This window comes from Polypterus senegalus, chromosome 12 (genome assembly GCF_016835505.1).
Source record: "Polypterus senegalus isolate Bchr_013 chromosome 12, ASM1683550v1, whole genome shotgun sequence".
Taxonomy (NCBI): domain Eukaryota; kingdom Metazoa; phylum Chordata; class Cladistia; order Polypteriformes; family Polypteridae; genus Polypterus; species Polypterus senegalus.
This window is the reverse complement of record NC_053165.1, coordinates 106,787,377-106,803,488: the sequence shown is the minus strand read 5'-3', so window position 1 is coordinate 106,803,488 and position 16,112 is coordinate 106,787,377. Positions and strand designations below refer to the sequence as shown.

General features: G+C 44.6%; 1 protein-coding gene across 2 annotated transcripts in view; it reads right to left on the bottom strand.

Annotated features, from left to right (window-relative positions):
* The window catches only part of si:ch73-22o12.1 (nectin-2), a 59,833-nt gene extending 45,923 nt beyond the window's left edge, over positions 1–13,910 (bottom strand). Inside the window, exon 1 of one of the 2 annotated variants that reach the window (XM_039773164.1) lies at positions 13,483–13,910. In XM_039773164.1, coding sequence (XP_039629098.1) covers positions 13,483–13,549 — 67 coding nt within the window. In that variant the 5' untranslated portion in view covers positions 13,550–13,910. The remainder of the gene's footprint in view (positions 1–13,482) is intronic. The other variant, XM_039773165.1, reaches the window with a different exon arrangement.
* Positions 13,911–16,112: the final 2,202 nt, after the last annotated feature.

Sequence of the window (16,112 nt, the reverse complement as noted above, 5' to 3'; positions counted from 1 at the left end):
CATACAACCCCAGCCAGACAGTCGCAACTCCGCTGCTAGGATTCCAGATTATAAATCAAGAGAGAGCAGCAGTCCCCACTATACAGATAACCCTTGTTAAATTGCTCGTCGGGACGTGAACGCCACATCCCCATTCAGGCGTAGAGTTTCAGTACAATTAATTACTCAACTCAGGCAGGTTAAGCGACTCACTCAAGGTCACAGGTGATCAGTACTGGGGACTCGTTTGGCAACTTTGTGGTTTACTGTCCTCAAGGCCACACTGTCTGCCCAAACCAGTTTCCCTTCTGAAGTAAGATGCAAGTGAAAGCCACTTGAATGTGTGAGTCAGCAGCTAATGTGACTGAGCAGGAGTGCCCGTGCCCTGCCATGAGTAACAGCCCGACTCTCTGATCATAGATTTCAGCACAGCATATGGTGCGTTAAGCATTACAGAACATAATCACAAGCACTTTGAGTCTCCGCTTGGAACGTGAGGGAAGAAATGCGGAAACGCACACGACTGAGGTGCAGGTCCGCGCAGTGAGGCGTACAAGTGAGAGTATGATCAGTATAGTGGCTGCACGGTATTCACTCCAGGAATCAAGGAATAAGATCAAAGTCTAACCGCCCCCCTCCTCCTCTGGCTTGTTTGTCAAAAATTATGCAAGCTGCGGGTCATCTGGTGTTCAGGTACGCAGGCTATGCGAGAGACTGTGTGTACAAGGCATGGCGCCCAGGCAAAGTAAACACCTCCAGACAGCAGAACAATGCACCTTGAACTGGCGCAAGGTCTGCTGTAATTCTGCTCCCCCTCCATATGCCGGCTGGGAAAACATGTTGTCAAGGCTGGGCCTGCCAGACGGGATCCCGACAAGCACACGCAAAAGCATAGGAGTCAGTCAAAACGGACATTAGCTGCACATTTACTTATTTGGCGGACACCTTTATCTAATGTAACTTAGGACATTTATGATACAATTGGTTACATTTCTTTCAGTTTTCCAATTGAAGCCCAGGCTGGTCAAGTGACTCACTCTTGGTCGCACAGTGTCAGTAGCAGCATTTGAACCCTCAACCTGAGGATATGAAGTCCCAAGTCTTAACTACTACACCATACTGCCTGCCAGACTTCAGTATGGTGGGGTTGGTATTACATAAACATTGTGCAAATGCCCATCAGTCAGTCAGTCAAACACCTCTTTGTTTTTAAAAGCCACCGGGTTTGGGAAGTCCAGGCATTTCCGGTAAGCTTACCAGCATACCGTACAATACACTCACACCAGCCCAGTTTAGATCTTACAGTTAACACATTTTTGGGATTTGAGGGGAATCTCAAGGTACCCAGAGGAAAAAAAGCCCCAAACATAGAATGTGCAAGTGTCACAAAATGGAAAGGATTTGAAGTCAGGCTGACAGAACTGTTAAGAAAAAATATCAAATGTTAAAACAAAATGGCATATTGATGCTTCTATAAATAGGACTGAAGAGCTGCAATGGCATGAAGAAGTAGAGAGAGTGAGAGAAAGAGATAAGGGAGTGCAAAAAAAGTTCACTTCTTCCCTCGTTTACCATTTTATATGGCGTCTTTCAAAAACTCCCAGTAGATTTGATAATGGACAGAGCCGTACCGCTTTATATGCTCTCTCAAAGACAGAAAAATAACTCCCCGTGGAACGCATGCATATGAAGAAGTCACGAGTGCATCTGCAGAGGGGCTGTCAGTTATATTTATTTGGCGGACCCCTTTATCCAAGGCAGCTTCCAACACATGAGATACAACTGGTTACATTTCTTTTGTTTTCCCCCCACCAATTGGAGCACAGGTAGGCAAAGCGACGTGCTCAGGGTCACATAGCGTCAGTAGTGGGATTTGAAACCCACAACTCCTCAGGAGTTTGGCGTTCAAAGCCTAAACCACCAGGCCACCCTGCCTGTGTGGTGTCATCTAGGAGCTGCACTCAAATACACACATTGAACGGTTGTGTGTTGAGAAAATGTATTAATCCCAGAGGGGAAACGGTCCGTTTACATGACCTTTGCAGGTCAGAGTGCAGGGTCAGCGATTGTACTGCGCCCCTGAAGTAATTTTCAGGTTAAGGGCCTTTCTCAAGGGCCCAATAGAGTAAAATCCCTTGAGGCAGTAACAAGATTTGAACTGGCAACCTTCCAGATACCAGCACAGATCCTTAGTCTCCGTGCCACCACTGGCACCCCATTCTGGGTTTTGTTGCGGCCTTTTGCCTGCTCTTACTGGGGTTAGCATTGGTGCCCAACTCGGATGCTTGACTGGAATAAGCAGTGATGAATGAATCAAAGGTTTTCCTTTGCCTTCAGGGCTCGCAAAGATTTGCTCATTTGATATATGAAATTAAAAAAACAAAAAAAAACACTAGTTTGAAATTTGATAAAAGTGAAATGTCAGTCCTTTCCGTTATCATAAAGCTACCCTTTGATAGAGAGCGACTTTAATTGTGCACATCTTAGACAAGCTGGATGGGCAGCATCCTCAAGGTGAATTGCTGCCAGTGGGCGCCATGCGAAAGAGAATCTAAAGGATGACTGAGCAGAGTGTTCCCTCCAGCCTTGAAAAACACTGGCACATGCCAACTGTACCAGCGAGAGAAAGAAAGCTAGAAGAGTAAATTCAAGGCTGCACCATCACATGAAGGACCCACACCAACCACGGATTATAGCCAAATGGATCAAAGTGAGCATCGCTTCTCTCCGAGCACAGTAATAAAACAGCAGCAGCCCAGACTGCCAGTATAAATGTTCATAAATGCGTTCAGCCAAACCTCTTGAGCATCCTGATCACGCCAGAGCCTAGCAGAATGACGACTCTGTGCTCATCGATCTCCCCTGCAACCAATTTGCAAGCACGAGCCACTGTGGCCCATTAATAAGCAGCAGCAGGACTCTGGCAGAACAATAAATAAGTAAGTTCCAGTATAAATTATGTACAACGCCTCCGCTTCCGGGCCGGCACAGGGCAGATGAAAATTTTAAAATGAGGAAGAGGGTCCAAGTTATGCTCACAGAAGACACAATGGGCTTTAATAATTTAATCCAAGGCAATGGAGCGCCAACTCTGAAATGCCTTCCAGCAGGCATGCCATCACTTGGGTAGCAGCGATGGGAGCTCCCACTACCATCTTTAGTGTTTTCTGCTGGGGAATGGGGTAGTGTGGATGCATATTGCCTAGGCTCTGCCAGTGCAGTAAAGCCGATTTGAAGTCCTTCAGTGGCAGCGATTCCGCCCAGAGCAGAAGCGTTCACATACTGATGACAATACGTCAAACTCAAAACATTCCTGCTGCTAAGAATTAACAGCAGGCGGCAAATTATCAGACTAAGAAGACTAGACTTCCATTTTAACCAGGATGTGCCTGCTACCTCCTCCAAGCCTGATCAGCCCCAACCAGACTGGCAGCAGTTTAAGGTGCAGGGGACAAATGACCTGAAACCTGATCTGGTCACCCTGGGCCAGCACCCCAGTTTGGAACTCACTTACACTTCAACAATCCCAGGTCATCCAGCCACGCTGGCCCAGAAAGGTCAACTAAAACCGTTAGACAAACTTCAGCAGCATTTCCAGCGGCCTGAGAATTTGTTCCAAACTGCTCTGGCTGAGATGTGGGATTTAAACCCACTAATTAAACATGGGGGGAGGGATGGGCAGACAATGCAATGCCGCGGGCTGATCCCAGACGCTCAAGGCTCTCAGACGGCTACACGCGGACCCCCCACCACAATCGACAAGTTAGTTACGAGGAGCGGGGACTCTATAATGAACTGGCAGGCAAGTCCTGCTTCCATCGTATGTGAGCAACACCACTGGTACCACCACCGACCCCCCCATATCCCTCCACATGATGCTCACTGACTCCAAGCCCTGCAGAAATTCATTTTAACACAGCAGCCTTTTTTGTTCTAAAGCTATTAAGCTTTTTTTTTTTAAAACTAGATTTTACCGCGGGCCTGATGAAAAAACCCAAAGGAGAGGGCAATTTGAACACATTAAATGCTAAGCGTCTTTTGAATTATTATTTGTTCACTGAAAGCGGCGCTGGCACTTTTGAAGAGGTCCCTGTGCTCTTCTATTCCTGTAGCTGCTGTCATGATGGAGGTGATACAAAGCCAGGCAGATGACACTAATGCTAAGCGCTCACAAGCCTCTAGATTTTAATTCCCATTAGTTACAGCACTACGAGGTAATGCATTTTTAAATACCACATAGGAGGAGCTCAGCCACTGGTATCTCTTCATCCACAAGCCGCTATCTCCAGCTATGATACGCATGGCCTTGATTAGCACGTCCTATGGAGTCCAGTGCTGAGGGTCGCCAAGACTGCCATGGCAATCTCCAGTCGTCATCAACTGGGCAACACTTAATTAGCGGTAGGCAGGCAATGTTGTGTAGCGGTTAAGGCTTTGGACTACAAACCCGGAGTTTATGAGCTCAAATCCCACAACTGACACTATGTGGCCATGTGCAAGTCACTTCACCTAGAAAACCAAAAGAAATGAAACCAAAACGTATCGTAAGTCACACTGGATAATTGTGTCAGCCAAATAAATAAAAAAAATGCAAATGTTTGTATTAAAAAAAAAAATAAAAATACAACAGCACTTTGTACCTGAAACATTCATTGGCATGGCATTCAGGAAAAGTCACTACAGTATATCAAATGTAATTTAATGGGCAGTGGATTAGCTGCAAACCTTTCAGCGGGTTCAGAGCTCATTAGCCACAACCCATGGGTAAACTTGTAAGCACAGGACATCATATCGTATGAACATCCTCCTATCTTCTGGGTCTTTGGCATGGCCGAACAAATGAGCAACCTTCGCTCTTGTCTAGCAGACTAACAATTTGGTACCATACTTAAATTTTATCCACTCATCACGTTCCTTCTTCTACAGGTTTATTGAGGGTTTTCCCACAGGGCCCCCCCCCAAACAAGATTTCAGGTCAGCAAAGCTAAAAGCAGGAGTGAGGAGACCATGAGGCATGTTGATTTTTGCTTTGTATTAAATAAAATTTAAGATCTGGATATTAAACCATTCTTGCTTACGATTGGCCCTGGAGCAGTGCAACATGTTACATGCTGGTCAGACATCCAGGTAAGGAGCCTCACTGAACTCTCTAGGTATGAAAACAGCACTGCTACAGTTAGTTTCATCTCAACTGCCACCCTCGGCTTCTTCTTTCAAGCTCACTTTATTCAATCTTGCTTAACAATGAAATAGGAGAGCTCTTCAAAGGAAAGATAAAAAAAAATAAAAAAACGGCACTAGGAGAAAAAAACATCCAGGGTGGGTTAGTAAAATGTCTTGCACATTGGTAAAACTTTACACTATAGAGTGTACACATAATACATTTAAAGATCAACAGTCAAAAATTCTTGGACATTCTGACATTTTGTTCAGAGTGCAATGAATATGAATAAAACAAAAACAGCTGTAGTGCAAAAGAGTGTAGGGGGAGAAATAGCAGCATGCATGTGGGAGAGAGGTGGGTGTTGAGAAGGTTTTGCACCAGACACTGTGCAGAGCACCGCACCTTAGCGGCTTGATGGAAGAAGCAGTGTTAGAGCCTACTGGTCCAGGACCTGATGTTCTTGTAACGTCTGCCTGAAGGCAACAATGTGAAGAGTTGAGGACTCAGATGACTGGGATCACAGATGATTTTCCTGGCTTTCCTTACACACCACCTAAACGTAGATGTCTTGTGGATTAGGAACGTCAGCCCCAACGTTTTGTTGGGCAGAACGCGCTCCCCTCTGGAATACTTTGCAATTTAGGGCAGTGCTGTTCCAATACCATGCAGTGGTAGAACCAGTTAGGATGCTTTCAATGAACTCTATTGATATGAAAATAGCTACTACAGTGAGTTTCATCTCAAAGGCCACCTTAAGGTTCTTCACATAGGCTTGCCTTATTCACTCTTGTTAACAATGAAATATTTGAGCTCTTCAAAAGCATGATAGAAAAAAAAAAAACCAAGCACTTGAGGAAAAAAAAAAACATCCAGGCTGGGTTGGTGAAATGTCCATCTTGACAAAAATCAGGGACTAGGTAGGAACAAGCCCTTAATGAGACAGATGCCAGTCCACGACAGGTCACACTCACTCCTACTAGGCCAAAATAAAGTTGCCTACATGTAACTAAGGATGAAAGGAGGAAATCCACACAGACGTGGATTTCTACCATTGCAAGGTAGAAACAAACTCCTGATGAGAGTGGGATGCCAGCCCACCACAGGTCACACTCACTCCTGTCGGGCCGATATAAAAATGCAAACATGTCATTAAGAATGATGGAGGAGAATCAACACAGACAGAGAGACAATGTGCAGACTCCACGCATTTGCAAGGTGGGAACAACCCCTTGATGATAATGGAATGCCAGCCCACCACAGGTCACACTCACTCCTGTCGAGCCAGTATAAGGCTGTCTACATATCACGGAGGATGAAGGAGGAAGGTCCACACAGACATGGAGACAATGTGCAAACTTTACACAAGAGGCACCCAGGCCTGGGATTTGATGCTGCTCTCCTGCAACGGAGGAGTGGCGAAGTCAATAGTAGTGTGAATCAGCCATGAAGAAGAGGCCTAAAGGTGCCCATCAAGAACTTTAAACAGGGTAGATTACACTATACCAGGGGTGGGCAATGTCGGTCCTGGAGGGCCGCAGTGGCTGCAGGTTTTCATTCCAACCCAATTGCTTAATTAGAAACCAATCCTTGCCAATCTCAGACCTTATTTAATTGTATGGCTTGTTAAGTTTGCAATGCAAAGGTCTTATATTCTAGATTTGTTCCTTTCCAAAGATATCATCCAAATGATTTGAAGCCTAAAATGGATAATCTTCACTCTATTTTTCTATTAAGTACTTTATTAAATCAAACAGAGCAAGATTAACACACACAGATGTAAATGGAAACAAGCTAGAAGGAGAACTGCTGGCTGCTTTGTCATTTACATCTTATTGCTAATAAGCAGCCACTAAAACAGCAAATACAGCGGTTTAAGACTGAAATAAGCAATTAAGGGTGGGGAACCTTAACAAGCGAGACCACCAAATGTCACTTGAGAAATAAGTGCTTCATCAGCAATAATTGACTTCTCATTAAGAAAGTAGGTTGGAAGAAAAACCAGCAGCCACTGCGGCTCTCCAGGACCGACGTTGCCCACCCCTGGACTAGACTGTTGGAAGTTTCCTTCCATCCATGCACAACTTTTCAGATGCCACACTCTTATCTCAAAGAATCACAGGTATGAGCAGTTTCTAGCATAACTAGGAAAGAAGTGAGCGGCCACAGAGGATGGCAGTTCTCTATATTGCGCACACACACACACACACAGGGCTGTTGTGCAGCCACCAGCTAACACAACATCTAAAAGATCTGGGACGTAGAATGAAAGTGGTGGTTCTAAGAAACGTAGACAAATGCTGCATGAACAGGATAATTACATTCATATACCGCTTTTTTAACCTACTTAAAGTAGGCAACAGACAATAGGATATTTAGCATCCACATGGAAGATGTGGCGGTTGCCATTTTGCACCGATACAGTTAACGTAGGTGTTATATAAAAAAAAAAAAAAGTGCGAGAGAGTTAGTTAGCCAATAAGAGACAGGGGATGATTAGGGGGCCAGAATGGACATGGTCTTCGTGAGCAATTCAGCTAAAACCCCAGGAAACACCTTATTCTTTTCAAAAGATGCCCAGTGATCTTTTATAAACATAAACATGCCAGCTCTCCACAGACAACAATCAGACAGATAATTGGCACCTAGGTCTGCAGAACGGAGAGGCGGGTAACATTAAGCACCGTGTCAACACACGACATGTAAAGTCAAACTGCCAAGGGCGGCGCCCAGTAGTGCACACCTACTGCTTTAAGCAGTGGAGACAACTTTCAGGATCAGCATTTTACATTTTTGAAGACCACAAGGCAGCAAAGTATATCCCATCACCACAAAGAAAGTGGAGCTGGCCCTAGAAAACATGTTGGTTCATTGAACTCAATTAGAACTCATTTTAGGGCTGCCAGCCAACAAATAAAAGGCAACAAGTGAATCTTTGGGATATGCTGTGCAAGGTCAAACTGGACAGTGACTACGTTGGGAGTTGAACTCAGGTCTCTGGAATAGTGAGGAAGTAGCAACAACAAGAAGACCACCATGTGTCATGCCGTTTGCGGTGGAAAGTTAGTCATTAAAAACATTTCTTAGGGGAGAAAGGCATTCAAGCCTTTGTGGGAGCTGGGAAGTGTGATTCATGATCAGTTGAGGCAATTTAAAAAAAAAAAAGGCTGAATTGCACTAAATGATTACGTAAAGAGACCAACTCTCTTATTAAAAAATATACTTAAAGAAAAAGAAAAAAAAAGCAAGGCATTGCCTAATAAGTACAACTGCAGTGAGCACCATGGGAGAGATGCCGAATGATGCCTCATATTCTACCCGACCGACGAGCAGAGTGCGAGAGCCAAGCCAACATTCTCTCTCGCGCCACCCCCCTCGGAATTCCAGCGGTCAAAGGATCCGGCTGCAAACCTTCAACAAAAGGCGATGGAGGAGGCAAATCAGAGCTGCACGGATGCACTTTTGAGGCAGCCCAGCAGATCTTTTGAGCACTCCATTCAAGCCCAGCAATTCTGCTAATCTGCAGTTAAGACAAGTCACTTTACGGTCACACCACTTAACACAAAATGTACAGGTGAGTGAAATACGTGTGTGCAAAGGGCTCAGCAGTAGAATATTAACTTTACACAATAGAGTGTATACACAATCGATACCAATTCAACAGTCACACATTGTACAAAAACCCTTGGACATTCCGACGATTCATTCAGTATGCAATGCATACGACAAACACAAAACCAGCTGTGGTGCAAAGGAATGTAGGGCGATAGGAACAGCGGCATGCATGTGGGGGAAGAGGTGGGTGTTGAGAAGGCTTTGCACCAGACACATCTTAGCGACTTGATGGTAGAAGCTGTGTCAGAGCTGGCTGGTCCAGGACCTGATGCTATTGCAACATCTGCCTGAAGGCAACGATGTGAAGAGTTGATGACTCAGATGACTGGGGTCACGGACAATTTTCCCCGACTGTCCTTACACACCGCTTAACATACTCGTCTTGTTTTCTTGGGCAGAACGCACTCCCCTCTGCAATACTTTGCAATTTAGAAAAGTGCAGTTCCCATACCATGCAGTGGCACAACCAGTTAGGTTGCTTTCAATGGCAGAGATGTAAATGATCCAAGGGTGTGAGGACTCATGCCAAAACCTCTTGAGCTACTAGAGATTAAAACAAGGCTTCGCTTTGCCTTTACTGCTTTTTTTGAATATTCCATTGGCTGTTCTTTACCCTCTCTGGATGAACTGCACAGCTCTCGCTGCGACAGGAAAGCAGAAAATATCTTAAAAGACTCCTCACACCCCGCTCATGACAAGTTCCAACTGTTGCCATCAGGCAAAAGATATAGGAGCCTCAAAACAAAGACTATTAGACCGAATAACAGTTTCTACCCTGTTGCTATCAGGGCACTGAATGCCACCTAATCACCTCCAATGCAGCAGTGCAATAGATGACATCTTGTCCAATAGTGTTTCATGTGCAATAAGGTCTTATGTTGAATGCTTGTGTTCTACCTTATTTCTTCTAATCCTTTCATAATTATATTTATTTATATTTTGACCCCACTGGGACTGCACCTAATTTCGTTGTATTTGTTACAATGGCAAAGATATTCTGATGATCTGCACACCGAGGAACTTAAAACTGCTCACCCTCTCCACAGGAATCCCATCGATGGCAACAAGGAAGCGTACACATCCTTGCTTCTTGAAGTCCACCCTTATATTTTTGGTCTTGGCCACATCGGTTGAGAGGCAAATTTTCCTGTCCCCCTTCCAGTTTACCCACTACACAACATACTTCCATTATAATGCCAGCACTCTCTGATGACTGCCCCATCAAATGCTGAATTAAAAATGGAGAATAATCAATACAAAGACGCTTGTGGAGAACTTTGTCTCATGGTGCAGGAAGAACTGCACACAGCTCAACTTTACTAAGAGTCTGTAGTGGACCTCTGCCATGCCAAAGAGCCTCGGACACTACTTACAAGTGGGGCAGAGCTACACGTGCCAGGAGACAGACAAAATGTTAGCTTAAGCAGAGGATATGGGCCTAGCCCCCCCACTCCGAATACAGTGCGAGCCGTACATGAATGTCAGATCGAAGGCTGGGGTGGGACATGTTGGGGACCTTTCAAAGATCAAGGATTGGACGCCAGAGATCAGGGGTTTTATGCTACATTCGTCATACAATGGAGCTGGAAAGTCGGAAATCACAGTTGTATTGTCTGTGACCTCCGCTCGTTCTCACCTCCCTTGTGGGAAAGTAAATATAGACCCCTGAAACCGGGTGTTTCAGCATAAAACACTGATAGTTCCAAAGTCCAGAAAGAAACCGATGAGCAAAAAAGGCACAAATAATATGTTGTCATGTCTAAAACAAAACATTTTGAGCCTCTTGATTCAGATAAACAGTACTTTTTCTACTCGGAAGGTAAAGCTAATGTCAGTTGGTCCGTCACTGTTTATTCTGGCAATGTTTTCATTTACTTTATCTATATTCTGTATTATGGATTGAGGAGATTCATTTAAAAAGTAAAATTATTCTAATAAATTAAACCCTATAAAGTGTTACATGTACTTCCTGATCATGGTACATGTCACCACTTTGGATTAACATCATAACCTGAATATGGATAAACTCACTCTTGAGACACCAAGGCTGAGTTTGAAAGTAGGAATTCCAAGTTTGGTGAGCATTTATTTTCCAGTTCACGAGCTGGAGACAAGACAGCAAACTGCAATCGTCCTGCAACACAGTGGTGCTGTATAAGAAGGACCAGAGCAGACTGTACTTCCTGAGGAGATCAAGGTCTTCCGATGTTAGCAGTAAGCTGCTGGACATGTTCTACTAGTTTGTCGTGGCCGAGGTATTGTTCTACACTGCAGTTCCCTGGGGAAGCAACCGGAGTTGAAAAGACACACAATGCCTGAACAAACTTATCACTGGGCTAACCACAGACACATTGGCAGGTGTTGTGGAAAAAGAGGATGGTGGCAAAAATTGGATGCCATCATAAAAAAAATATCCAGTCCCAGAGGTGCACTTTTAGCTACAGGCTCATTCACCATGGTGTGCTAAGAAGAAGTCTGCTTGCCACTATCAGGCAAATGCTTCCTTCTGACGTCCCAGATTAAATCCTTACACACTCTAAATTTGCTACTAGTCATTATGCTGCTTCTACACAATATTTTTTTTTTACTATTATTGGGTAACAAATCAATCAATGCATTGTTTGTCCTGGCAGTCTAAATCTGTATTTTTTTTTTCTGCATACATTTAAACCTTCTCTTGGTATTAATAAAGTTTATCTAATCTCCCTGTATGCAGGGTCATGGCCAGTGGATACATGACACCCACCCTCAGTGTTGTGTCATCCACAGATGCCACAATGATGTGAGACCTCTTCCAAGCTGTACAGCCATGGGTGTAGAGAGATAATCACTGCGTTTAGGCAGTGCAACACCATCACTGTCAAGCGTTGCAAATCCCTGTTCACAACATTCCTTTCCAGTTCCTTTGGGAGCCTTGCCCTTTCTCTAACTGGGCTTATTTTATGCAAATCATTTGTTATTTTAAATGAACATTTTCTGCAACTCTTTTCTTCATAACAAAGTGAAGTGCTTGTCAATATTTAAAATGCTTCTGGGAGCAGCTCTCATTTCAGAGTTTGAATTGACTCACCCCTCATCTCAACTAAAGGAACTCGGAGGATAAACAAATGAATGAAAATGCAATGCTTGGCCTCCCCCTAAGGCAGGGAGCTTTAAGGCATTCTCGTGGCGGTGAGAGACAATCACCAGAGCCCTGGAAAAGTTATCAAGCGACAGACCTGGAAGACTGATTAGTAAAAATACATGAAAGGCCCATCTAAACTCATCCTGCATTCCTGAGACTCTGAAGGAGGAGCCATGGAAGATTTTTTTTTTTTTTGTAAAGGGCCTGTCAGTGACTGCAATAAAAAGGCAAAACCAGTTATGGAGAGGGGAGAGGGGGGTCCACTAGTATTACCAAAGCTATCACGGTCCCCCGCTCCACATCCAGGGCTCATGTGGAATGGGGGAGTCTCAGTGAGGTTAAGCAGGCCGAGAAACAATAACAGATCGGATTACCACCGAAAGGAGCCCGGCCCAGGCCAGTTTCGATTGCGTTGCTATGGAGACTCATTTCAAGCGACTTGACCCACATAGGGGCAAAAAGAGAGAGAGAGACAGAAAAGAAAAATGGCCAATAAACGCGCGGACTAACAAAGGAGAGCGTATGAATAGCCTCTGCATAACTTAGGCGGATCGCCGGTATGGACCATCAAATTCCGCCTTTGGTTGAACACGCAGTTATATTATCAGTCATTAACATTTAAAAAGCTTGATCGGTACTCAAAAAAAAAAAAAGTTGAAATGATAGGGATCGTAACAGGAAGCAAAGGAAAAAAAAAAAACACCGAAACTGCTTGCGCCTCACAAATTCACATCATAATGGGCAGTCTAAGAAACTCTTATCTTATCTGACTAATTCGATCTCCTTTTTCTGATTTTAAATTCCTTTTCCTTTTTCCGGTATTACAATCAAGTCACTATGCCCTCAAGGCGTTCGCAAAATGAATTCCATCCTCCAGTGGCGCTGGGAGACTGAAAGCCCCTCTTCTGAACTCGTCGTCGTTGTCCTCCTGTCGCCAGCCACGGGCACCGCACCTGCTTCTAACGAGCCGCTTACGGATTAAACCCTCAATTTAAGCGAGCAAGTCGGCGCTGCGCATGAGCTGTCCAGGTCGGGAAAAAGATTCTGGATTAAGGAGATCTTCGCCGGGACAGATTTGTGAAACAATTCAGTGGGCATTGTAAACCTGGCAGTTTGTCTGAACTCTTCATTTTAATGAGGGGTGTGAATCAATGGTACTGAAACAACATTGCCCGTCAATTTAAGATATGATTGATTCGTGTGGCAGTGGGGGGCTACATTTAATACGCAACTGCACTCGCGTTCAACTAAATCGGGGCAGCAGGTGGACCTCTTGGGACCAGGCTGACCACATCGCATCGCAAGGCACTCGAGATGAAGCGAAGCGCCTTTCTAATCGCCCAAGAGAATCGGTTCACTCGGTGTAACAAAAGAGCTGCAATTACCTGAAGCAGAAACTGCCACACCTTAGTCAACATGGCGTAGCGAAACTGCGGTCATGGGGTGGGAAATATTCCAGGCAGGTAGAGCAAGATGCAGCGGGGGTTTCCGCCATGTTTACTGGGGATTCGCAGGCGTCTGGAACGCGATGATCGGACAGTAGCGCACGGACACCCTAACGAAGTTTGAAAAGAAAAAGAGCCGCCGCCCCCATTTTGCTTACCTTGCATCAACAGGAGAAGTAGCGCTGCTGCCGGTAAACTCGGGCTAGCTCGCCTAGCCATCACCATCGCCTCTCCGTCAGTAAAAAAACGGATTCTGAAGAGATCGGTTAAACGACACGGTGTGATCTAAACACAGTCAGGAGTAGCAGAGGTCAGAAAATAAATAACACAGCCACAAAATATCAAGTAAACAGCACAAGAAAGAAATGTGCGCGGTGTAAAATCCAGACGCCCCTGTAAATGAGACAGCTCGCCGCTCTACACACTCTGTTCTCCAAGCGCTCTGCCGCAGGTAATTTCACTTCAGCGCGCTATGGGCGTGTCTAGCGCCTGACTGAAAGGCTAAGGAGTGACGTCATCGAACAGGAAGGAGTGTTTGGGGCTTCCCGAACCCGAACCAGGGAGACTCCTTTACGAAACCGAATTTTCCCAAGCTTTCACTTTTACCGACAGTGGTCTGAACCACCGCCGACACCCCCCCTTAACCCACAAGACACAACGATCACGTGTAGATGTAATCCCCAAGGTGGCAGCCTGCCGATATACTTTTAAGTGAGTTCAGATTTTACAACCAAAGTTATGGTTGACGCCATAAACTGCTAACCCGCAATCGTAATGCTAATTTGTCTATCAGAATAAGCAGAAAGCATGTTTGGATTGCATCAGTTCTATTTGAGAACGTGTTAATGTGTCTAGATGTGTCTCCATGTATTCCGGAAACAGGGGTAGCCTGTATGGACGCATCCCATTTTTTTTCCTGGCGGTATCGAAACTCTTAGTAACCTTATACAAAGTGTCGTGTGACATTCTCATACTCAGTCCAATTCGGGATCACGAAGGAATGATGTTATATCTAAGCACAGGGAATAGCTTATTGCGAAAGAATTTATAAGGGAAATGCCTTCGCCATAGCCTCATTTAAAATCAGTGACGCCTGAGCAGAGAACACAAAACTGAAAGGAAATAAAAAAATGTTTGAGCTATTTACTATTTAGAAATTATGTATGCCTAATTTGTAAATATGCCCATTAATACACCACATCTATATGTGTCTGCTTTATTTAACTTTGTTCGGTAGTCATTCTAAAATGAAACATTTTCCATATCCTACAGCTATGATCACGCAGTCCAAAAGTAACCGCCTCCTTAATGCTCGGCAGTAAAGCAGGACCTGCCGTGTGCTTAGCCGATTTACATGGGGCTGCCAGCAGAGGGATTACAGCAGAAGCCCGGCATCGACACGCCGCCAAGCGCCCCACTTACCGAACGTATTGTCATTAACCGGCTATGATAACCAGCAGCTGTCTCGTTAATCAGCCTGCCAAGCAAGCTGTCGTGTACAACAGCGGCCTCTGCCGGGTTCGCTGTGATCTGCACAGTCTGTCCATCCATCTGAACGAAGTGGCTCCCAAACGACAGCCTTGACGAATGTCGTCCATCCATCCATTAATTCATTCATTCATTTGCTTTGTTCGCCTTTTCCCAGTCAACAGGGACATGCAAGCATGGTATGAGCCAAGCCGGGACGATTGCGCTAAGTGCTGTTTTGATGTCTTTCCATATTTGTTTTTGTTTAGCTTTGTAAAGATTATTTTACTAGTTATATAAAGTACGTGTGTACGAAAATAATCAAAGGATTTTTTAAATCCTTTATGTGTGCATAATTACGTGAGATGTAAATATTTTGCTATGGTATTTTGGTTAAGAGAAAACAAAACAAGAATTCATTGAAGAGCACTATATAAAGGTTATATTTTTCTTAATGCTTTACATAGACAAAAACAAAAATGAAACCAGTACAAATTATGGCAAAGGTGGTCCCAGCTCCAGTCATTTTGTAAGTGGTGCTCCCTTATTATCTACGACATCACTGCCCTCCTCTGTAATGTTATGGCTTCTTCCTGTGTTAGACAGACAAGCAGAAAAAGGCTTTCCAACATAGGACCCCCAAACACAAAAATACACACAAACCCACGTCACATCTGACCGGACCAATCACGAGATAAGCAGTCAGCCTTGTGTGTGGGTGGAAAGCACAGGGAGAACACGCAAACTCCACATAGCAGGCGCTTAAACATTTGTGTTTTTCCTATTGAGCCATGTAACAGCATGGCTTCCACAATACAAATTTTACAAAGTGTAATGAACAATGGAACAAACCAATAGAAATATGAAAAGCAGCAGGAGGGAACACTGAAAAGGGAAGAAAAAATGCAACAACTCTAATTCAAAATGCCACAGTAAATATGAAGAGAAGTTATAAAAAAGCAGAAGTGCAATGTGGACATTATCTGAATTTGAGCATCCATCCATTTTCTAAATCCACTTTATCCTGAGCAAGATGGTGGGGAAGATGGAGCCTATCATAGCAGGCATGGGGGCGCAAGGCAGGAACAATTCCTGGAGTGGACGCCACTCAATTGCAGGGTGAATACACAGACACAAAAACACACCGCATACACGGGCCAAATCGGTATCACCAAACAACCTAACCTGTGTGTCTCTGGACAGCGGGAGGACACTGGAGCACCAGGAGGAAACTCATGCGGACTCAGGGAGAACATGTAAAATCCACACAGGGAGGACCCCTGATGTGAACCAAAGCAGCAGAGCTACCACCATGTCACTC